General features: G+C 49.9%; 9 protein-coding genes across 9 annotated transcripts; 5 read left to right on the plus strand and 4 right to left on the minus strand.

Moving 5' to 3' along the window:
* Positions 1–413: 413 nt before the first annotated feature.
* Positions 414–1,282, minus strand: BDV14DRAFT_200595 (uncharacterized protein; the record flags this gene model as incomplete). Its single annotated transcript, XM_073773545.1, has 3 exons — positions 414–846; positions 918–1,006; positions 1,058–1,282. 3 exons carry the CDS (start codon positions 1,280–1,282, stop codon positions 414–416), a joined length of 747 nt encoding a protein of 248 aa, XP_073627747.1.
* A 1,950-nt stretch (positions 1,283–3,232) lies between these two features.
* BDV14DRAFT_174252 (FMN-dependent alpha-hydroxy acid dehydrogenase) lies at positions 3,233–5,786 on the minus strand. Its single transcript, XM_073768865.1, has 4 exons — positions 4,943–5,786; positions 4,385–4,890; positions 3,653–4,322; positions 3,233–3,593 (listed from the first exon to the last, which is right to left on the minus strand). The coding sequence occupies exons 1-4, from the start codon at positions 5,073–5,075 to the stop codon at positions 3,418–3,420; spliced, it is 1,485 nt and encodes a 494-aa protein (XP_073627748.1). The 5' UTR covers positions 5,076–5,786; the 3' UTR covers positions 3,233–3,417.
* Positions 5,787–7,402, plus strand: BDV14DRAFT_174258 (3'-5'-exodeoxyribonuclease). The gene is made up of 5 exons (XM_073768866.1): positions 5,787–5,940; positions 6,006–6,363; positions 6,418–6,908; positions 6,971–7,161; positions 7,213–7,402. The coding sequence occupies exons 2-5, from the start codon at positions 6,123–6,125 to the stop codon at positions 7,262–7,264; spliced, it is 975 nt and encodes a 324-aa protein (XP_073627749.1). The 5' UTR covers positions 5,787–5,940; positions 6,006–6,122; the 3' UTR covers positions 7,265–7,402.
* An 838-nt stretch (positions 7,403–8,240) lies between these two features.
* Positions 8,241–9,119, plus strand: yphA (tyrosine phosphatase family protein; the record flags this gene model as incomplete). Its single annotated transcript, XM_073773546.1, has 3 exons — positions 8,241–8,527; positions 8,581–8,776; positions 8,832–9,119. The coding sequence occupies 3 exons, from the start codon at positions 8,241–8,243 to the stop codon at positions 9,117–9,119; spliced, it is 771 nt and encodes a 256-aa protein (XP_073627750.1).
* A 374-nt stretch (positions 9,120–9,493) lies between these two features.
* BDV14DRAFT_200599 (uncharacterized protein) lies at positions 9,494–11,370 on the minus strand (the record flags this gene model as incomplete). The annotated part of the gene is made up of 3 exons (XM_073773547.1): positions 9,494–10,369; positions 10,444–11,043; positions 11,104–11,370. 3 exons carry the CDS (start codon positions 11,368–11,370, stop codon positions 9,494–9,496), a joined length of 1,743 nt encoding a protein of 580 aa, XP_073627751.1.
* Positions 11,371–11,902: 532 nt separating this feature from the next.
* Positions 11,903–14,094, plus strand: BDV14DRAFT_174266 (putative amino acid transporter). The gene is made up of 6 exons (XM_073768867.1): positions 11,903–12,835; positions 12,885–13,044; positions 13,098–13,109; positions 13,158–13,362; positions 13,418–13,776; positions 13,837–14,094. The coding sequence occupies exons 1-6, from the start codon at positions 11,933–11,935 to the stop codon at positions 13,866–13,868; spliced, it is 1,671 nt and encodes a 556-aa protein (XP_073627752.1). The 5' UTR covers positions 11,903–11,932; the 3' UTR covers positions 13,869–14,094.
* A 3-nt stretch (positions 14,095–14,097) lies between these two features.
* On the plus strand, positions 14,098–14,381 carry BDV14DRAFT_174268 (uncharacterized protein; the record flags this gene model as incomplete). The annotated part of the gene is made up of 1 exon (XM_073768868.1): positions 14,098–14,381. Exon 1 carries the CDS (start codon positions 14,117–14,119, stop codon positions 14,378–14,380), a length of 264 nt encoding a protein of 87 aa, XP_073627753.1. The 5' UTR covers positions 14,098–14,116.
* A 177-nt stretch (positions 14,382–14,558) lies between these two features.
* On the plus strand, positions 14,559–17,263 carry BDV14DRAFT_200601 (uncharacterized protein; the record flags this gene model as incomplete). The annotated part of the gene is made up of 8 exons (XM_073773548.1): positions 14,559–14,600; positions 14,667–14,829; positions 14,883–15,126; positions 15,174–15,283; positions 15,342–15,381; positions 15,433–15,501; positions 15,553–16,841; positions 16,899–17,263. 8 exons carry the CDS (start codon positions 14,559–14,561, stop codon positions 17,261–17,263), a joined length of 2,322 nt encoding a protein of 773 aa, XP_073627754.1.
* Positions 17,264–18,126: 863 nt separating this feature from the next.
* On the minus strand, positions 18,127–20,525 carry BDV14DRAFT_174275 (RAD52 DNA repair protein RADC). The gene is made up of 5 exons (XM_073768869.1): positions 20,070–20,525; positions 19,889–19,975; positions 19,641–19,820; positions 19,414–19,585; positions 18,127–19,363 (listed from the first exon to the last, which is right to left on the minus strand). The coding sequence occupies exons 1-5, from the start codon at positions 20,328–20,330 to the stop codon at positions 18,297–18,299; spliced, it is 1,767 nt and encodes a 588-aa protein (XP_073627755.1). The 5' UTR covers positions 20,331–20,525; the 3' UTR covers positions 18,127–18,296.
* Between the last annotated feature and the right edge of the window lie 164 nt (positions 20,526–20,689).

Below are 20,689 nucleotides of genomic sequence, written 5' to 3' on the forward strand. Positions count from 1 at the left end.
CGTAAGGCTGAGATCAATGACGATGTGGAGATCTGAAGCATTACGAGGGAATAACGGGTAGGAATATTTAGGAACCGCTGCGGGATGGTGTAGATGATCTACGCGTGTCGGGACGATCTGGTCTTGATTGTTTGGAGTTTGGAGCGTACGCCCGGAGTAGTACGTCAATTGTTGACAGGTTCTCGGTTCCCGAATACTCGATCATTTTCGGTTATCGAATAATTCAGTACACCTGGACATGAACATGACATGACAAACGAACTAAACATAGCAGCATAGTTGCAGAAGAATCGAAAAAGGAAATATAGTTGATAGAAATTGACATCAGTCAACGTATAATATTAACCACTTTCAAAGCAGCATTCGCGTTCGTACATCGCTAGATAAAAACAAATAAAACCAGAGACGGAGCTCTACTTCCTAACAGCACTCTGCTGCTTGGGACCTAAGAGATCATCCAAGAACCCATTCCACAATTCCGAAACAACACCGCTCGCCTTACCCTGCTCGCCCTTAAGCTCAGCAGCGAACCTCGACTTGCCCACGGCCTCGGTAAGCGAGAACGGGTCGATCTCGACGGAGTCATTGTCAACGACCTCGGACATCGGGCTTGCGGAGATGTTGGCGCCGTCGCCGGAGACGGTGTAGACTTGGGGCTTCATGGGGGATGCGGAGGAGGGGTTTGTTGGGTCGTAGTGGGTGAAGACTTCGGAAAGGATTGGGACGGGGGCGTCGGTTGAGGGGGAGCTTTCGGCTGCGATGGAGGGCATGTAGGCGAAGTCGACGGTGGATGTGTCTTTGACGGCTTTGAGGGAGCGGGAGGTGTTGAATTCGCGGCTGGGGGTGCTGAAGGTTTGTTAGTGGTTGTTTTTGGGTTTTCGAGTGAACTATGTAGTAGCTGGATGGATGGTACATACTCTTTCTTGGAGCTGCTGTTGATTCTCCGCATGGCAATGCTGAAAGCACGGGATTGAAGGAAGTCATGGTTGGAAAGGCGTTCAACGAGCTAGGAAAGTTAGCTATACTGCAGCTGGAGCGTTTGAAAAGTGTAGTGTACCTCTGCCTGGGTACCAGTGGCCCTCAACTTGCGGCTCTGGCACTCGTTCTTGAGGTCTGCGATGCTGCGAGTCGAGTACATGGTCGCTTTATTAGAGACATTCTTGGCCGGCTGCGCAGAGTGAGCGCCAGTAATGTGAAGGCCGCGACGGTAGATAGGAGAGAAAGCGTGCTGCTGGGAGAGCAGACGAAGGGCACGAAGCGAAGTTTCACGGGGAGCAGCCATTGTATATGTTAACTTGTATAGTTGAATGAATTGATGGATGGGGTGAGAATGAGCTTGGGAGCACAACAAGACGAGATTGAGAGCTATAAGAAGCTTGGGTAGCTGAGGAATGTAGGAGTAGGTATAGGTAGTGCTATGCCAAGAGTCGACAATAATAAGCACGGTATGCAAATGTAGGTACAGCGAGGTAGACTGGAAGAGTGATTTCGAGAATGTGAGGAGAGAGAAGAGAAGACGAGGGGAGGAGCGAGGCAGCAGTTAAGTAGGTGAGACGAGCCGGGGATTGACGCAGTACTTGAAGATGCACAGTAGAGCTGGGACCGTTGGGGTTCTGTTGAGCTCTCCACTGTGGACTCTGGGGCTGGCGGTCTGGGCCAAGTCGCCCGGCGTTTTAATAGTAGCGCCCCTTGGACTCTTGCAAGTAGTAGATCGATCTTGTCTTGTGGTCAGAAGACCATCTTTCTGTTCATCTTTACATATTCTTCTTGTCAAATATTACTATTGGCTACAAGCACCGGGAATGGGAAACCAGGCCCTGTCCTGAAGGAGGGGTAGAGCGAGCGCAGCCCCGAGCGCATCAATCAATCCACGACCATCATCCCCTCATCATCGCAGCAACTGCAGGCGGCAGACGGTAGACCACTCTCATCCCACCTCCCTCCTCCATCGGACACACAAGGAATCAGGGATGGTTATCTCCCGGTGAGCACCGCCCGCGTGGGCCAATCGTAACACATCAGGCAATGTATACAGAACTACCTAACAGCTAACACCGTCTTGTCTGTGATCCCTGAGACGGGATCGCAATAAAGGTGGGTTTCAGTCGCTCCCATTCCAGTCTCAGCTGTCTTGCGAATTGTACGAGTGAGGCCTCACCCTCGCTTCCATTCAATAGCTTAGACGTGTTCCAAATATTGGTGAGGTGAGGCGAGGCGTACCCGGAGTAATCTGGATATTGGATACTGGATACCTGGGCTGGGCTGGGCAACGCTAGCGATAGCGATAGCGTAGATCCATCATCTATCTCACCACTCACCAGCACTACTTCTAGAAGCACCATAACAGGAAGAAGCTTCCATCTTGGCTTGATTGAATAATTGCATCGTTATCATCATCACAAGACTTATCGTCCAGTAAAAGCATCCATATTCTATCGTCTTACGCGTTACGGATTCCCTCGGAAATTCGGATCTGGTTGCAGCCTGGCTGTTGCAACACCAACATCCCAGTCGCAGTCGTGACGTGGGAGATTCAGCGAGCAGTCGCATTGACCATGCCATAGAAACTGACGATGATGCTGCCCCGCAGAATATTGAAGACGAACGGAATTTATTCTTTACGTACATTCCATCGCTTGATATGCAAAGTAAACTTCATCTCCACCACCATCTCGAACATCATGCACTCTGTAGGTACTTTGGCTGTACATAATTGCGGTGAAACACGCATGCATCAATTTTACCAAGCATGAACAGAGAAGAGACGAGCATGAGCTGAGAAGTGGATAACATCAACCACCAGTGAGCCGTAGACTCCCAGAACACTCGATGACCCTTAGTTCTCGGAAAGATGATTACAGCTACAGTGTAGATGTAAGACTGAAGAAGCGTAGCAACCAGTCCAGCCTCGTCCCGGCATTTGTTGAGAGGCGGTGAGGCGCTGAAGTAGGCCACGTGAGCAACTGAGCACTCCTTAAGACTCAGACAACCTACGGAGCATGGGGGATCGTCGGGTCGGAGTTTTCCTGGCATTCCGGGCTATTATTATTTTAATTTTGTTGAGCTTAGTGCTTTGGTTCTTGGACTTTTGGTAGCCCCTGGCTGGAGACTCTCCTGAGTCGTAGCTGATCATCGTCAGATGAAGGTCACCTGGTGTGCTGGTGTTTACGCCGCAGGCTGTGGCTAAGGCGTGGAGTTCTATAAATTGCTAATGCTATCGTGCTTTGCCGGCTCCACTGGTGCTTGGCTGTACTTAGACCTGCATATATACTACAGTACGGACTGCGGAGTGCCAGGCAACGTAATTATGTATGAACAACGTCAATGACAAGATGTAGTCTATCTTTATCTTCTGTGGGCTAAACATTGAACGTGGAACGATTTTAGTGGAAAACACTATGCAAGTTCGGGATGCAGTTACAGCCTGGATGCTCTTGAGTTTCGGCCCTTGGCAATCTTCCAAGCATATGGATGTAGAGGGCTTGACGGGACAAGATGGTCGACATCACCTGTATGCACGAGGTGAGGGCCCGCTTCATCAAGTGAGGTGATTCCGATATTGCGCATTGACGTCTCGAGCTCATCGCGCATAACTACATATGTATGTCAGTCAAACCGATCAATAACGTGGTCAAAGCGTGGCGGTTCTTACTATCAATCAAGTGTTCCACTCCTTCCTGCCCGTAGTTCGTTGCGAAGAGCATACTGCGCCCCATACCCACAGCCGTTGCGCCCAGACAGATGGCTTTCAAGATGTCTGAGCCCCGTCGGATACCGCTGTCCACGTAAATCTCCATCCTATCGAAGATTTCTGGGCAGCGCTTGTGGAGTTCGAGGAGTGTGATGATCGATGGTGGGCTGGTGTCAAGATTGCGCCCACCGTGGTTGCTGAGAAGAATGCCGTCCAATCCGGCTTCCATGGCTAGGATGGCATCATCTGCAGACATGACACCCTTTAGGCATACAGGCAGGTGGGTGTGTTTGCGAATCCAGACAAGATCCTCCCACGTCAGGCCGGGATCGATAAATCCTGCCATGACTCGACCTAATCCACCTCCTTTGCTGTCATTCTTGGCTGTTGATGGCGACATGGGCACTGATAAGTTCTCATCGGCCTTGACTCGTTCATCTGCTTCCCGCTTTCCTGGCCATGCTGCATCCACTGTCACAAAAATAGCTTTGATGTTCGGGTTGGCTGAGCATTTGTGTAGTAGAGCCGCTGATTTTTCGCGCTCTCGATTGACGTATAGCTGGAAGAAGAAACCTGTCCCCGGGGCCGTTTCCTTGAGTTCCTCCATTGTGTATGACGAATTATTTGAGATCTATCAATATTTTTAGTCAAAATATGCGCCTTACAATGTACAATTAATGTACAATTACATACTCCTTGCATGATTCCTCTGCTCTCACAGGCCCGTGCGATGGCACACTCACCATCCTTGTGGATAAGCTTGGCCATGGCCGCAGGGCTGACGAATAGAGGAAGAGAGCTGTCAACTCCGAGGATATTAGACTTCGTTTCCACAGATCGGACATTTCTCAAAACACGAGGTCGGAACCAAATGCGGTCAAAGCATGACTTGTTGGCATCACGCGTGATAAGGTCTGTTGCAGCACTGGAGTAGAATGCCCACGTCTTTTTGCTAGCGGTCCTCGATGCCACATGCTCGAAATCATGTGCGTTGATCAAAGTCTCGAGTGGTGGTTTGTCGCTCTTCCAAACTGCTTCAGGGTTTTCACTTGCTGGCGGCTTGTGCCAATTCTCATCTACTGTCGACTCGTCAAGCTTGCCCTTGTACTGTTCCGGCGCCAACTCTGCTTTCAAAAGTCCAGGAGTGTGAACTTCGGAATAGGCCTCGGTGGCATCGCGACCAGCGTACTTCAGAATGACTGATGTTCAGTCAGTCAGAGTTCTCATCAACTTCGATGTTTGGATACTTACTTGAAGGTCCTCCAGGGTGCTCGTTCAAGAAACCCGTGACATCCCAGACTTTATTATCAACGACAATCCAGCAATCCTCTGGTGTATTGTGGTTAGACACCTCCTTGATTGATAAGAGCTTCTCCCCCGCCATTCTTCCGATTGTGTATGCTAACTAGGTCCAGTGAGTCTGCGCAACCTTGTTCGTTGAAGCGACGTTGAATCAAGAATGTCCTCGGAAGCGAGCGATCAAGTAGCACTCTTCGACGGCCTAGGTCCTTGCAGGAACATGTGGAGGGAAGGGTGCAATGCAAAGATATACGGCCTAGCGCTCGGGCTAAGTGCGTCCGACTCCAACACCCTGAGCTCCGCACTTCTTCGCGAAAATGCGGAGAGTTCTGGCCCACAACCGAAAACACCCCGCAAAACCGCAAGTATATGTCCCTCTTCCCATGATTGGCAAATGGGATCAAAAGACCTTGCAATCTCCGATGATGGTGTTATTCTCATGCCTTCATCAGTGGGATTTCCGTCGTGCTCGGTTACTTAAATCCGGCAGGTGATGCCGTCGAGCTCTGAGTCATGACGGAAGACATTCTTTCGAAAGTCGCAAAGAGAAGACCTAGTATTGGCCAATCACGGACCAATGATTAACATGTCCAGGGGTCCGGGCGCCCTGAGCAGGCAAAAAATCTCGATCGAGTGTCGGGGATTGAAGAGCGAGAACCGGACAACTACCGAGATACGTGGGGATTGGGGAAGAGCCATTTCGCTCATCAGCCACAATAACAGTGGCTAGTGCGCGCCAAGACTCAGGCACAAATGGCAGCGGCGTTCAACCTCTTGAACAGTCCTGACTGCATAATTCTCGATCTCATATATACCAATGCATGGAGGGTTCATTCTAGACAGCGCTTTCAGAAACATTTCAAGTATCAGTAAATCATCTTTTATTTACGGTCGCGCCTGCAGAAAATTCTTGTGTTTGCAGTCTTCGGCTTCTGTTCGACATAGTCAAGGTATCTCCCCGCTGGTCAAGGTGACTATCCATCTTTCATATGGTATTGAGGCTCATTGTTGACAGCAAATTACACAACTGGTCACTTTTTTCGATCCCAATCCAAGCCTGCTAGACGTGGGAGCCACTTTCCCACAGCATCAACCAGGATGGGTGAAACAAGTACGACCATTAGATATGTAGATGTGGGTTTTCTTCACGGATCACCATCTTGACCTGGGAGCTGATCAGATGCCTGATACTCAGATCGGGATCAACTTAAGCGACCCGGTGTTCAAGGGCAACTATCATGGGAAGCAAGTCCATGATGACGACATGGACGACATCGTTCAGCGAGCAAAGGACGTGGGTTGCCAAAAGTTCATGGTGACTGGATCTGATTTGGAAGAATCGAAGCGTGCTATTGAAATCGCTCAGAAGTACCGTATGTTGAATCTTTATAAACTTGTTTCGAAATCAGAAGCCTAACATATCCTAGCTGGCTTCTGCTATGCAACCGTTGGAGTGCATCCGTGTCAGGCCAAGCATTTCGACAGCTTTCCAGGTGGCCCAACAAAGTTGCTGAACGAGATCAAGACCTTGGCACTGGAGGCAAAGAATGCAGGTCATGCCGTTGCCTTTGGTGAATTCGGACTAGACTATGACAGACTCTTTCTCAGCGCAAAAGAACCGCAGCTGAGGTACTTCGAAGCCCAGCTTGAGATCGCGGTCGAGCTTCAGCTTCCACTTTTCCTTCATTCGCGAGCCGCCGGTGAGGACTTTGAGAGACTACTGGCGCCAAGACTAGAGAAGCTTCCGAAGCGAGGACTAGTTCACAGCTTTACGGGCACTCTCGAGGAGATGCAAAGGTTAGTGGCGCTCGGTCTGGACATCGGCGTCAACGGGTGCAGTTTGAAGACCGAGGAGAATCTTGAAGTGGTGAAAGCAATTCCGCTAGATCGCATTCAGATTGAAACTGACGGCCCATGGGTAAGAAACGTCCTCTCGCTAGCTGCGTCATAATATCCAAGATACTAACTTTAACTGAATAGTGTGAGATTCGCCCATCCCATGCGTCTTCGAAGTTCCTGAGCGGCGCGCCACCACTACCCAAGGCAGTCAAGAAGGAGAAATGGCAGAAAGGATGCATGGTGAAAGGCCGAAATGAACCTGTCGCCATTGCTCAGGTTGCCCATGTCATCGCCGCTGTCAAAGGCATAACGGTGGATGAAGTCTGTGAAGCGTAAGTCTTTTGTTATTCAGTCATAATGACTCAATAGCTAACCCTATTCAGCGCTTGGACAAATTCAATCAAAATGTTTGGCCTCGGCGAAGAAGCCCCCTAGCTTCTCAGCGCCTCTTACTTGCTTTATTGCATAACCCTAACAGATCATGCGGTGTTGGACTGATGGGCAGGAATGAAGTCATGTACCCTTTTACTGTATAGAGCTAGACCGAGGACAAAGATTTCTCATCCAATCAACTTTTTTTTCTGTAAAGTTTCAATCTTCCGGACACAATTTCCTGTGATGGTGGGCGGAAAGCTGTTCCTGTTCCTGTGAGCATCCGCCTTGTCGTGGTGTCGGTCTCTCCAATGCGCTCCTTCCTTCTCCACCACCTTCCGTCACAATTCATTCCTCCATTCTTCGAGACTCCCTCGTCATCTTTGTTGCCAAGTATAGCTCTACCTACTTTGTTCGAGAGTCGGACTTTCACCTCGACTGAAGACGCTTCTTACAAAAGGGTTTAAATTGTGTGCTGCCACTTTCCAGTCTCCCTTGAGGTTTCTCATCCTTTTCGACCACCCAACGTCTCGATTTTCGCATTTCTGCAAAAACTATCATCAGCTTCATCGACACGGTGTTCGTCAAGCACTTTACATAAGGAGCACGATTTTTGGGAAGCGGCTTGCGCTTGTTTACCTCTTTCCATCCCACCTCACCGCCCCGTGCCCTCGCTACAACACCCACTTTCCGTCCGTACACCACCTCTTCCGAGGTTCTGCATCCTGAGGGCTAACACGAAGAATAGCGCCTTTGTCGTCTGCTCTATCCAGTTCGACTTTAATACGCTATTTTTCATCATGGCTGGCCCCCAGGTCGACGGTTAGACCTTGCAGTCTGCTGCCAGACTCCAGATTTTCCTTCTCTTCTCCTTTCGTTTTTCTTTGCCCTGAGCCGTTATTCCCTGAGACCGGCGCTCTTTTCGGACTACCGGGATATTCTCAGCTCAGTACCGTCATTTTCAGCCGTGGACGACGTGGGCGACGTAATTGACGCGTCGAGTCAAAACTCTCCTGACTGCGTCGCGAAAACCATCACGATGACCTACCCTTTGCTGAAGAAAATCACCAATGGCGCGAATGACAGTCATCAAGGCGAGTCAGGTCGATCTGATGTCTTGCACATTGTTTCCTCGCTGACTGGATTCCACGATGCAGTCAGCAAGCAGGGTGTCAGGGTCTCATCGATAGAGTCAGTGGAGTCGGATGGTGCGAAATCGGAACTCCCCGAGAACTTTGGCGAAGTTGTGAAAGGTGTATATCGCAGCGCCTTCCCTCAAACATGGAACTTTTCGGCGCTCAAATCCTTGGGTTTGAGAACTATAATGTGAGTCTGCGTCTCCTACTTCCAACGGCTAGCTACTTACAGGTGACTTGCAGTACCCTTGTCGACGAGCCACTTTCGCAGGGCTTTCAAAGTTTCATCAGTCAAAATGGGATCAAGCATCATATTGTCCCCTTCATTGCCAACAAGGATCCGGCTGTCAAAACGCCGGCCTGCGTTGTGAATCTCATTCTAAGATTGATGCTCAACAAGTCCAACCACCCTATGCTCATACACTGTAATAAAGGAAAGGTTAGTACTGAAAATTCAACGGTCTTCGACTCCTTGACTAACATTTGATGCCTAGCATCGCTCCGGGTGCGTGGTCGCCTGTTTTCGGAAGCTACAAGGATGGGACAGGCAGAAAATTATCGAAGAGTATGTCCGGTTTTCCCGCCCGAAACAACGGGTGCTTGACGAAGTGTTCATTCAAGAGTTTGATCCCTCAGAGCTATCCAGCTTGGCTCAGTTGTCCGGTGCAAGGTTATGGACAGCATCGGAAACTCATGTCAATGCCCAGCACGAGGAGCAAAATTCGGCAAAAAGCATTCTTCAAATTCCATACAACGGGATGCGCGTGAAGGTCTCAAGCTGAGCCACTTGTTCCGGAGTTTGCCGGCAAGGCACTTCTTGTACTTGTACTTGTACTATATGGCATCAGTGGCGTTGTAGTGCTCGGGTTTGGTTCCAACAAGAAAGGGCGTTCGGGGAGCCAGTGTTCCTTCTGTTATGGCTATCTACTGTGTTAAGTTCTTTTCGCATTCAAGCGCAGAAGTCCTATTAATGGGAGAGACTTGACTTTCATACTACATTTTGCTTTATCGACTTTTTGTTTTCTGTCTGTACTATATCTGTACACTAGCTTGCTTGCTTGCGCAGTTTGTCTTGACGTCTATTGCAGTAGGCTTATACATGGCATATTATACTGCCTTCATGGAAACTATATAAATTGATTCTCACTAACGAAGCTCAAGCCCAGGGCTCGTCGCAAAGCATCTCATCTTCATCCTCTCCTCCCTCGCTGGATAGCCCGGGCTGACATTGCAAACTATAGGACTTCTGACTTGGTAGAGATCTTTCATGGCCATCGGGAGTATCAAAATCAAAATCAAGCATTTCATGGTCTGAGTCTGTCAATGTAGAGACGGGCGGAATTGGCATTGTGGATTTGTAAGACGGTATTGAGCCGGCCCCTTCTGGGAATAGGAAGGGAATATATTGCTGGGCGGTGGGTATGGGTTTGCGGTTCGAGGGATAGGTATAAATGTGGTCTTGATCTTCCAGTGTCTCTATCTCGATTGCGGCCGAGTGCTCGGTATGATTATCGTTATCCCCAAGTATCATGATGGAGCTAGATTGCGCGTCCGTTTCGTCAATGTCCAGTTGGGAGTCGAGATCGGGCTCGGGCTCGGGCTCGGGGTTGTCGTTGATGCTGTCTGCGTAGAGATCTGAGTGAAGGTCTAGTCCTATGTAGACGGTGCTGCAATCGTCGTCGAAGAGGGCCGAGTTCTCTGACATATGTTCGGTGAGAATGTCATCGTCGTCGAGGTATGAAGTCTCGTCGGGTTCTGGTTCGCTGATGGGGCTCGGGCAAGGTTTGAGATGTTTTGGAGTCGGGGCATGGTAAAGGCGCTTCTGTGTTATGGTCCATAGTCCCGTCTTCAGTTTGCTTTTGAGATTAGCGCCATTTCCGCCTGTCGGTGAGTTCGAGGCATCTAAATCTGGATGGCGAGGTAGCTTGATGGATGAAACCTTGTCTTTCAACGCTTGGTTGTCGCTGCGTTCCAACATCGAGGTCAATGATTTTGCAACCGAGGGTATGAGACGTGACCGTTGGCTTAAGGACTATATCCAGAAGGGTGTATTAGCTTTGCTTGATGCACCTGGCAGTCACTGGGGGGTCAAGAAAACGAGCTCACCTCGCTGTATCCGATCTTAAAGACAGAGGGGGCTATCCTGGAAAGGTCTACAAAGCCATCCTTCCTATCATCCGCGATCCTATTGTGTCTCTTTGACCATCGTTTGTCCCCAAATACCAAAATCGCAAGTGCGTCCTGAAACAGTGTCCCAAATTCTGAAGGATTAGAATCATCCCATCTGTCATTTGGGCCATCAAGATCAAGCTCCGTAAACAGGTCACTAGCTTCCTCAACCGTGGGGTCCATCACCCGCGAACGATCCATAACATCCATATACCAGTCACCGAGTTCGGTTAGCGCAGTTGTATCCTTACCTATACTAGCTAAGTCTTGTAAAGGATGTTGTGATGGGTATTGTTGGCTAACGTGACTGTATTGCAATCGGACATTGATGGTGCTGATGCGACCTGTTGGTACTCCTGTAGGAGGTATTGCATCGGGGACGTCTCTTAATAGCTTGGGTATTCTCACCCCTCTCGCTCTCGGCGGGTGCCCTAGTCGTTTTTGTATCCCAAAAGACAAAAGACATGTTGTGGATGTCTGCGTCGGTTCGTATACACAGCTCTTGTAAGCAACGGCGAGGCCTAAGTCTGACCACATCTTTATTCTGTGAGCTTCGCACGACATGGCAGCTTGAACAATGGTGGTCTTCAGACATACCTTTGCCCTGCAGACAATTTGGCCCACTTGAGAGATAAATGAAGGGTGCAGGTCGACACCAGACGCAACGCAAAGGTTCAACTTAAGCTCGGGTGTTTGAGTTACCCACAGATCTCCAGAGGTCAAAACCTCCTTGAGCTGTTGTGAGTTGTTTAGGAGGGGGCTTTCGGCGGCGAGCAGAATCAACGCAGACGCTTGTAAGGATAAGTTTAGACCTGAATTTGAGGAAGAAAAAAGTCTTTGTCCAAGATCTATAGAGCAGCTCATGGTATATGCTTTTTATAGGCCTGCGTATAGCGCCTTCAAGGGCAGCCATCTTCTTCAAGAAAGTTGAGGTAGGGAAGAGATGAGGGATGATGTGAAGAGCAAACGGAGGAAGCCGTTCGAATTTCCATATCTCCAGGGCGCCGCCCTTTTCACCCAGGCCTTCAAATTCTGCTTGGCAACAACAACAGGTATACGTACCGAATGGCTCATCATGAATATACATTGAGCACTCATATCGGGACTCGATTGATCTTTCAGTATGCGTCTTGTTGTCACGGTGTTACCTTCTTACGCAGGCGGCACTGGATTGATTGCCATAATACTTTCAGGGGCACAAAATCCATCTTATGGAGCCATACCAAGCTACTCCAGTCGATCAGAAGATTCCTTTCCAGTACCTAATCTGTGGTACGCGCACTTGGGGAGTATAGAGGGCTGATGTAAATAGCAAGCTTATCGATAAGGCGATAAGGATGGCACCACCACGATTAAGTAAGTAGACGCCCCGTTTAGCCAACGTAAGCGTTTACAAGGATGCTCGTCAACTCTCCCAATTACAGCAATGCCCGGTGATGAGAGACAACATTTTTCCCTGGCTGAAGCTAATGGTCTTGCCGAGCTGGAATCGCAGCGACTGCTCCGCTTGTCGACCGACGAATACAACGATGCCGTCCAGACCGACATAACCACTGCGGCCCCCGAGGAACCGGCACCGCGATCTACCTCCTCTCCGCTAACGGACGGACAACGTCGCACACCTCGCACTCAGAATCGCGTTAGATTTGATATCGAAGATGATACCGAGGATGAGAGCCGCGCCGATGGAGACCGTCGCGACTCCGATGATGTACTATGGGTGGACGAAGAGGACTACGGTGATACCGACAGGGGCCTCTCCGGACGGCATCATTCAGGACAAAGAATCCCTCTCTTGACGAACATTGAGGCACCTAGCGTAACTCTCGCCACTTCCGATGAGTTCTTTCCCGAAGAGCACCTTGAGGATGCGAGACCGCGAAGCGGAATGAAGATGGCGTTTATGAACATGGCCAACAGCATTATTGGGGCAGGAATCATTGGCCAACCTTATGCGCTACGACAGTCAGGAATGGTAATGGGCATCATTCTCTTGGTCGGTCTCACAGCCACCGTGGACTGGACCATCCGCCTCATCGTGATCAACTCCAAACTCAGCGGCGCGGACTCCTTCCAGGCAACGATGCAGCACTGTTTTGGAAAGTCAGGTCTTATCGCCATTTCTATTGCTCAATGGGCATTCGCTTTTGGTGGTATGATAGCGTTCTGTATCATCGTTGGAGATACTATACCACATGTCCTGAGCTCTTTGTTTCCTTCCCTCCGTGATATGTCGTTCCTGTGGCTCCTCACTGACAGGAGGGCCATCATTGTGCTCCTCGTCCTGGGCATTTCGTATCCATTATCTTTGTACCGAGATATCGCGAAGGTCTGGTGTCGCTTCCTAGCAGGTAGCTCCGTCACTAACTCTCGGATAGTTAGCCAAAGCATCTACCCTGGCCTTGATAAGTATGGCGGTTATTATCATAGCTGTGCTCACTCAGGGTTTCCGTGTCCCCAAAGAATCGCGCGGAGAGGTTAAAAGCCTGCTTTTAGTGAACTCCGGTTTCTTCCAGGCTGTTGGTGTAATCTCTTTTGGTATGGCCCAAGTGCGCTCCATTGACTCAGGATTATATACTAATCTAGTCTAGCTTTCGTTTGCCGTATGTAGCGCCTCTCATATAACGGTACAAAAGACTGACAGTATAAAGACCACAATAGTCTTCTGATCTATGGTTCATTGAAGAAACCAACACTAGATCGATTCGCCACTGTGACTCACTATTCAACTGGGGTATCACTTCTAATGTGCCTTCTTATGGGTGTATCTGGGTTCCTCTTTTTTGGGTCAGAGACGCAAGGCAATGTACTCAACAACTTTCCGTCCGACAATATCTTGATCAATATAGCGCGGCTGTAAGGAATTCTCTGCTTCAGAAGTTTAACCAGATTTGCTAACATTGTTTCCTAGTTGCTTTGGCTTGAACATGCTTACTACGTTGCCGCTGGAGGCATTTGTATGCCGAGAGGTCATGACCACTTATTATTTCCCTGACGAACCGTTCAACCTCAACCGACACTTGATTTTTACATCTGCTTTGGTGATAACATCCGTCGCCATGGCACTGTTGACCTGCGATTTAGGTGCTGTCTTCGAACTCATCGGAGCGACGAGCGCAGCTTCGTTGGCTTACATCTTTCCTCCCCTGTGCTATATCAAGCTGAGCAACGGTTCGCGAAAAGCGAAGCTCCCCGCATATGTGTGCATTGCTTTCGGTGTAACCGTTATGGGCGTCAGCCTTATACAGGCAGTTGGAAAGATGATCAAAAGTAGGACACCCCTTTCATTCGTTCTTATTCCAGAGGGCCGCAGCTAACATCACTCTACAGATGGAGGCGGCGCAGCAACTTGCAGCACATAGAGTTCAAGTCATATCTACTCCGCAAATTGTGCGTCATTCTCGATGTAAATAAATCTGTGATAGACTATGGCTGCCTTCTCCCAGTTGATTGTACAATATACGAGTTTCTAACACCAACACACTTCCCAGAGGGCCTCTGTATAGCATTCAAGATGTACTGATCATGCCGGAGGAATCGAGAATCAAACAATAGAGAACAATTTATTAATGGGCTCGCACCATGGAGTCTACTAATTGGACAAGTACCAATGTTATTCGCTCGGTTGCATGAGCGCGTTTGCATTGTGAGGACCCGATTCACGTCTCAAACAACAACGCCCCTTTTGGGACCTTCTCTCACCTTCCACTTTCTTTTACTTCTTACTTACAACACTCCTTCACACACACATCGTACCTCTCATTGCTTCCAGTCACTATCTCCTGATCAATATAAACCTCGCTCGCTCTTTTTCCAACCTCTGAACTTCAAATCTCGCCCCCAGTCTTCCACACGGGTTGAAAATACGTCCTAACACATCTCCCCAACACGACGACTGATCGTCCAACAATCAAGCCTCTCTGACTGCACACATCTTTCCCTAACTTTCCTTTCACGATCCTGTGGGCAGCCTCAGAGCTGGCGCAAGGCTCTCTACCCACTCGTCACATCAACTTTTTCTACCCTTCTACAGTCTTTTCCCACTGCACACTATGTTTGACGCAGCAGCGGAACGTCTGAACAGGCTTCAGGAGGTAGATACCCCCTTCCCCGAGTTCATCTGTTGAGACACGCTCTAACACAACCTCCACAAACATTAGGATGATCTAGGAACGGATCGCAGAGAGCGCGTTTCAACGGTAGATCGAGCGTTCCGCGAGACGACACTAGAGGTGATCGAGAACTCAAGAAGGTCCAATATTCCGGGAACAGCAGAGCAACGAGTTGCTCTAGCCAAACAAGCAGAACTGGCGGCTTGGGCCAGTAAGCCCCCTGTCGTTACCTCGAGCCATGGCTAATGCTGATGCTTGACCAAGACTTTCATAGAGTGATCGGCGATACCGGGGATCAAGAGAATCTTGATCCTCTTCTGAACGGCCAGAGTCATCGTCTAAAGCTGAACGATTCGCAGGGAGGTCGAACTCATAGCTTTGGGCCCGCTGGAAGGGGTAATACATCTTCTACCAATTCTTCACAAAGGATACCCGCCTTCCATTCGGGGTCGATAAGTGCATCTAACGGTGCCTCAAGCGCCGGACCATTGACACGACGCCCTAGCCGGTGGGTTTTCAGGTTGCTCCGTCAATAAGACGCTAACTTTGTAGTAGAGCCATATCGACAGGCCGCCAAGCTCCCAGTGGGCTTGATCCAGCCTTGAACAGAAACAACTTCTCCGACCAAGCAAACAGGAGTAGACCATTTGGCAATCCCAGGAGCAGTAAGGGATTGATCCCTGAGACACAAACTGTGAAAAGTCTAACGGCAACGTTGATAAGGTGCGCACCGTTTTCCATCCCAGAAGAATAGACGACCCCTGTAAGTCCCATTCTTGTTAAGCCTTTCCCATCCTGGCGTTGACACCCACAGCGGGAACTTCTCCCAGGTGATCAGCAGCCCTGAGGAATTCCTCGCTGCGGCTCGCGGGATGGTCTCAACGTGCGTTTTTCGCGCTGATATATGTTCTGGTATTGGTGCTAACTATAACAGACGACAGTTGCCAAAAGAAGCACCGCCCGAGCCCAAATCACAAGAAACGCCGATGGAACAGAGTACTGCGACAGCATTGAAGTCAGTCTCTTCAACGTCGCCAAGTCTTGTTCCATTATCAGAAGATATTGTCGCTCCTAATCAACAAACGCCCCCAACCCCGTCGGGCAAACGCAAAACTCCCGGAGACGCTTTACCAGAAGAGCCGCATAAAAAGATACCTCCGAGCACGGGCGAGCTGTCTGAAGATCAACGGAAGCCCGATACAAACTCACAAAGCTCTGCTGTCAATGGAGAGCACACAGTTCCAATCTCGCGACCTTCAAAAGCGGTAGGAATACTACTCGACTTTAATTGCGCAACAACTGACAACTTCGTCGACGAACCTGGACGGAGCCCGGCACTCGAAGAGCTGAAAGGTTTGGAGTTCATGCAGTCCTCCCAGTCCCAAACTTCTATTTCTCCTGCGGCCTCAAATGCTAACAGAAGACTCGACTTTGGGGGTCTTTTACCCACGGAGCGAGATTCGTCTGAGCAGGAAGTGACGGAATCCGCCACTGAGTACTCAGATGAGGAGAAGGCTGCTCAGTACAAACTAGTGATTCGCGCAATTTGCAAGCTCCTTGAGCTCGCATCGTTGCCCGATATTGTGTTGAGGATGACCGGGGCCAAAAAAGAACTCGAGTCTAAGCTTCGGTCGCTGGTCAAGGAGTCCAACCTCCAGGCTCCAGGGTCTCCAAGTCCTGGATCCCCTGAGCTTCAATCTGTCTCTAGGAGTGTTGCTTCTCTGACACCATCGTCCTTCGATACTGAGGGGCCTGAGACCGTTGTTCCTGCTATTGCCCATGGAACACCAAAGCATAGTCGCCACTCATCTCTCAGTACCCCAAGCTCGCAATCGCGTCTACGAGCAGCCGCACCAAATTTTGAGCCGGGTACACTGACAAACTTTCGAACGGTGTCTAGCGCTACGTCGACAGGCTCGTCCACGAGTTTCCACTCGACGGTCACCAACGCTCAGTCAGACACTCCTACCCCAGTAGCAGCAAAAGCGCTCGCACCCGAATCCCGCACCAAAACAATCAAGGCGCAACTTGCAGCCAATGTCCGTCAAGCTGTGAGCGGGAGCCAGGTGCCACTGCCTGGTCAATCTGAGAATGCACCGAAGAGGACTGATAGGCCAAGAAAGTCTCACATATTTGGTGACCATCTACTACCTGGAAGGCGGGTGACTTCATCTGGTCCCAAGGGACCAGGTGTTGCCCCCTATCCCCAATCAGTCCTGGCTGGTAAGTGCCCAAACGATTTAGTATCTGTCCGGATTGCCGCTGAATCTTGTTACACAGAGGCCGCGGCTCCTAAGCCGTCGCCAACGACCTTCACTTTGCCATCTTCACCAAGGCCTATCAAGATCACAAAGCCCGACACTGATAGCAAAGAAAGAGAGACTGCCAAGAACGCTGCGCAGAAAGTAAACGCACCGCAATTTAACTCAGCACAAGGTAGTCTTTGTCTCAAGCCCAGCAACGTAGCAGCCCCTTCTGCCCCGAGCAAGACACAGAGGTCTTCTGATAGGCCCACCTCAATGATGGAGTCCATATATGCCCCAAAGCCGAAGCCTACGGCGGCCCAAAGCTCAACTGACAATAAGAAGCCTCCGGTTAGCAAAGGGCTCGAGGCCTCGCGATTCTCGGATCCTAAGTGGCTGTAGAGAAATGTTCGTCCTGCACGAGTTGGGATTCATTACTTTCTGACCTTACCGGTTTATTGTCGAATAGACACGGGCCGTTTCCAAAGCATCAACTTGATGTCTTCTTTCTCGCTTCTTGCAACGTTTTGCGATGTCTAGCGATTATCTTCTTTGTCTTTGTTCCTTCTCGTTCTACGCTAGTTTCTTGCTCTCGATGTGGAGCCGTTTCTTTTACTTCCATTCCGAGCCTTTTCTTTTAGTACCTTGCATCTAGTGTCCCACCTGTTCTTACGTGCCTACATATTCTTTAGCCGCATCTCTGTTTGCTGCATTCGAAGTGAACTCCTTCGTCACGATGAGCCGACATCTATGTTTCATGGGTGATAATAACTTGAATGACACGATAGTTTTAGTAGCCCTTATCTCTTTTCTCCAGACACCGCGGTTTAGAGCCCCTTACCTCACTCAGAATGACCAGCTGTCAACAGGGATGAGTACTGAGTACCCCTAGCGATGAATGAGTATAGACTATGAAGGCTGTAGATATACACTGTTAACCCATATCTTAAGAATTCGTATCAGAAGAGGATGGACCGGCTGAGTCCGGCTTAGGACCCAGCGAAAGCAAGACACGAGAAGGAACCCCAGCTACCAGGGGGTTAACACGTGTAGAACGAGAAAGAAGGAGATCGAATTGCTAAGTTCAGTCCAATGATACAAATACATAAGGATCAAGCATGCAAATAAAGGCATTTAATTCGAATCCATTCCATTTATCTAACCGTCAAGTTCAAACCATGCTCCTAATACCGACCCAGTCCAGTCCAGTCGTACTCCGTACTCCCAAACCCAATATTCCTAAGCGTCACAATAGCTGAAGGTGGTCAAGAATAATGTTCTCGCAAAAGAGGCAACAGTAGCAAAGCAAATTAACGTAAAGTAGTAATAGTAACGATGTGCAAGCATGTATACTGTAGTATATCGCTAACATCTTGAACCTGTATTGAAAAGGGTATAAAGCGTGGTTGATGTTGATAAGACAATGATGTTGTGTCTAGCATTGATGCGGCTGGTTGTTATACTGCTGTTGCTGCTGCGGTGGGACCGACCCTTCATATCTCGTTCTCTTCGGATCATTTGCGCCAGGTACAGAGGCAGGTCCGTTGGCGCCGGGCATAGACGCGTTCGTTACGTCGTTGAGGGGCGGTCGTTTGCCGTTCATGTTTGGGGGTGCGAAGCCAGGTCGGTTCATGGCGGGGTTGTTGTTGGTGATGTTGGTGTTCGGTGCAGTTTTTGGATCGAGACTAGGTCGGGTAAGGGGACGGTATGAAGATGTTGAGAGCCCTCTGTTCATGGGACTGCCGATGCCGCCGCCACCGCCACCGGGGGCACCGATCTTGCGATGCATGTCTGCGGACGGATTGATGAAGTCTCGGGATTGATTTGGTGCTGGCGAGGCGCCGCCATTTAGCATTGGTTTTGAGATGGGTACGCTTTTGGTGTGATCGACGCCTGCTGTTTTGCGGATTGAGGGGCTTTCTGCGTGCGGGTCGAAGGCTGCTGCGGCGTTGTTGGGATTATCTCGTAGCATATCGGCCCCGCGAGCTGAGAAGAATCCTACCACGGGCGGTCCTTGGCCGTTTGGTCCTGGGGTGCCTGGGTTAGGGGCAGGAGGAGCCATGTTTTGCGCTTGGGCATTAGCCCCGTATTCTTGCTTTATTGACGGGTATTCCTGCTTTATCGGGGCGCCTGACGCAGCTTGTTGCTGTCCTGGCGGTGCTGACATCCTATTTTGGTATCCTCTCTGTGGTTCTGGAGGTGGGACGGACTGCCGTTGGTCTGCGTATGGATTTTGGGGATAGGGTCGACCGCCCGCGGCCTGGTTAGGAATTGGTCTGCCACCAGGAGCCTGGCCCAACGGCCTTTCTGGCTTCGATGGCGTCACGGCGTTAGCATTGTTCCTCGCTGGTGCGCCGGGTCCAAAGCCTGGAGCTCTTGGAGGTACACTCGGTCTCGTAACTGGGGTCGGTGGCTGATGCGTTCTAGAGGGTTCGGTTTCGGCTGCATCGTCTGGATACTCGCCCTCGCCAACGTTGAAGTCGGCCTCGTCGAAGACATCGCCTGGTACTGTTAGCCATGAAACCCGGGTCCCTTGGAGGGATCAAACACACTTCCGAATTCCGCATCAAAATCTGCTGTGGTACTTGATGCTGTATTTCTCCCTGCTACTGTTGGACGAGGCGGCAGATCATCGTCTTCTGGTGGCGGTTTGACTCGTACTAACTCCCTTCTTATAGGGGCGAAGTCGGAATGGCGGTGCAGCTCATCAACATCCAACTTCGACTGTACAATGAATGAGCATCAATGGTAATATTGACCAAAGCGGGGGAGCATATACCGGCACCGTCTTGATCTTTGTAACTTTTGAGATATAGTCTTTGTCGTATATGCAGTTGCCCAGCACGTTGCCAAAGTTCCGCAGAGCACGTTTTAGCGCATCAGTTGTTGCTTCTTTCTTCGCCTTTTCGAAAGCGGCGGCTTTGCCTTTGCAGTTCTCGATATGTCCGTATCCGACGTCCTGGTGTAATTCAACAGTCAGCGCCACATTCACCGGGCCATTACCTGACCAGGTAGACTTCGACGCACTTCATGGTAAGCCCCATCCTTCAATGTCACCCTTGTTATCACGGATAACCCCAGGCTGACCTTCCCGGTATTCGGACTCTCGTCGACCTAAAAACAAAATCCCGAATTAGCAACGCATCCCAAATGCCGCGGGACCTGTAGCGTAACCCGCGCCGTATAATCGCAGAGCAGGCGCGCATACAAAATCAATCTGAATATCCTTAATCGAGCTCGACCACCCATTGAACCCAAAAACCTCATTCGCAAGATTAATACACTTGTCCGCAGAAAGGTAATGCACCCTTTGTCCCGCCGCCCCCGGCCGTGAAGAGATATACTCAGGCCCAAGCTTCTTATCAAGACGTGCTTGGAGCGCAGCGACTTCATTCGAGGTATATTGGTTCGGTCGCGATGGTGCCGCCTCGAATGGGTTTCGACTATTAACTTCTGTGCCGTCTGGCATTGTGATTGTTGCCGGGCCGCCTCGATGCTGGTCGCCGACGCTGGGACGCGGGACGCGTTAGTGCTTTAAGTGATTGATGAGATTCTGGAGTGGGCGGGAAAGAAGGCTCACGCTGGCATGTTTGTGGTTATTGTTAGATTAGTCTATGGGAGGTTGCATGGGAAGATGAGCCGTTTTGAGAGGGTTAGGCTGAAGGCACCAGGTTGGAGGAGCATTACCTAGGTGCAGATGGACGCGTCGAGCTATGCCGCGAAGTCACGTGACCTAGATTTACTCTGAATGCTTGAGTGGTGTGTTCTAGATGCGTAGAATTAGATCAACTCTATTATACGATCTGCTAATTATTTTAGCGCTTCTGA

The sequence above is a fragment of the Aspergillus stella-maris genome (assembly GCF_047715825.1).
Source record: "Aspergillus stella-maris strain CBS 113639 unplaced genomic scaffold BDV14scaffold_30, whole genome shotgun sequence".
NCBI classification, from domain to species: domain Eukaryota; kingdom Fungi; phylum Ascomycota; class Eurotiomycetes; order Eurotiales; family Aspergillaceae; genus Aspergillus; species Aspergillus stella-maris.

Bases quoted from the DNA above. Each gene is read 5' to 3' on its own strand.
- BDV14DRAFT_174252 (XM_073768865.1), bottom strand. From the start codon at position 5,075: ATGGCGGGGGAGAAGCTCTTATCAATCAAGGAGGTGTCTAACCACAAT. The intron at 4,891-4,942 runs GTAAGTATCCAA...ACTGAACATCAG, and splicing joins GCACCCTGGAGGACCTTCAA to TCATTCTGAAGTACGCTGGT. The intron at 3,594-3,652 runs GTAAGAACCGCC...ATACATATGTAG, and splicing joins AGTGGAACACTTGATTGATA to TTATGCGCGATGAGCTCGAG.
- BDV14DRAFT_174258 (XM_073768866.1), top strand. From the start codon at position 6,123: ATGTGGGTTTTCTTCACGGATCACCATCTTGACCTGGGAGCTGATCAG. The intron at 6,364-6,417 runs GTATGTTGAATC...AACATATCCTAG, and splicing joins TGAAATCGCTCAGAAGTACC to CTGGCTTCTGCTATGCAACC. The intron at 7,162-7,212 runs GTAAGTCTTTTG...AACCCTATTCAG, and splicing joins GTGGATGAAGTCTGTGAAGC to CGCTTGGACAAATTCAATCA.
- BDV14DRAFT_174266 (XM_073768867.1), top strand. From the start codon at position 11,933: ATGCCCGGTGATGAGAGACAACATTTTTCCCTGGCTGAAGCTAATGGT. The intron at 12,836-12,884 runs GTCTGGTGTCGC...ACTCTCGGATAG, and splicing joins TGTACCGAGATATCGCGAAG to TTAGCCAAAGCATCTACCCT. The intron at 13,363-13,417 runs GTAAGGAATTCT...ATTGTTTCCTAG, and splicing joins TTGATCAATATAGCGCGGCT to TTGCTTTGGCTTGAACATGC.
- BDV14DRAFT_174275 (XM_073768869.1), bottom strand. From the start codon at position 20,330: ATGCCAGACGGCACAGAAGTTAATAGTCGAAACCCATTCGAGGCGGCA. The intron at 19,586-19,640 runs GTATATGCTCCC...TTCATTGTACAG, and splicing joins CAAAGATCAAGACGGTGCCG to TCGAAGTTGGATGTTGATGA. The intron at 19,364-19,413 runs GTGTGTTTGATC...TAACAGTACCAG, and splicing joins TTTTGATGCGGAATTCGGAA to GCGATGTCTTCGACGAGGCC.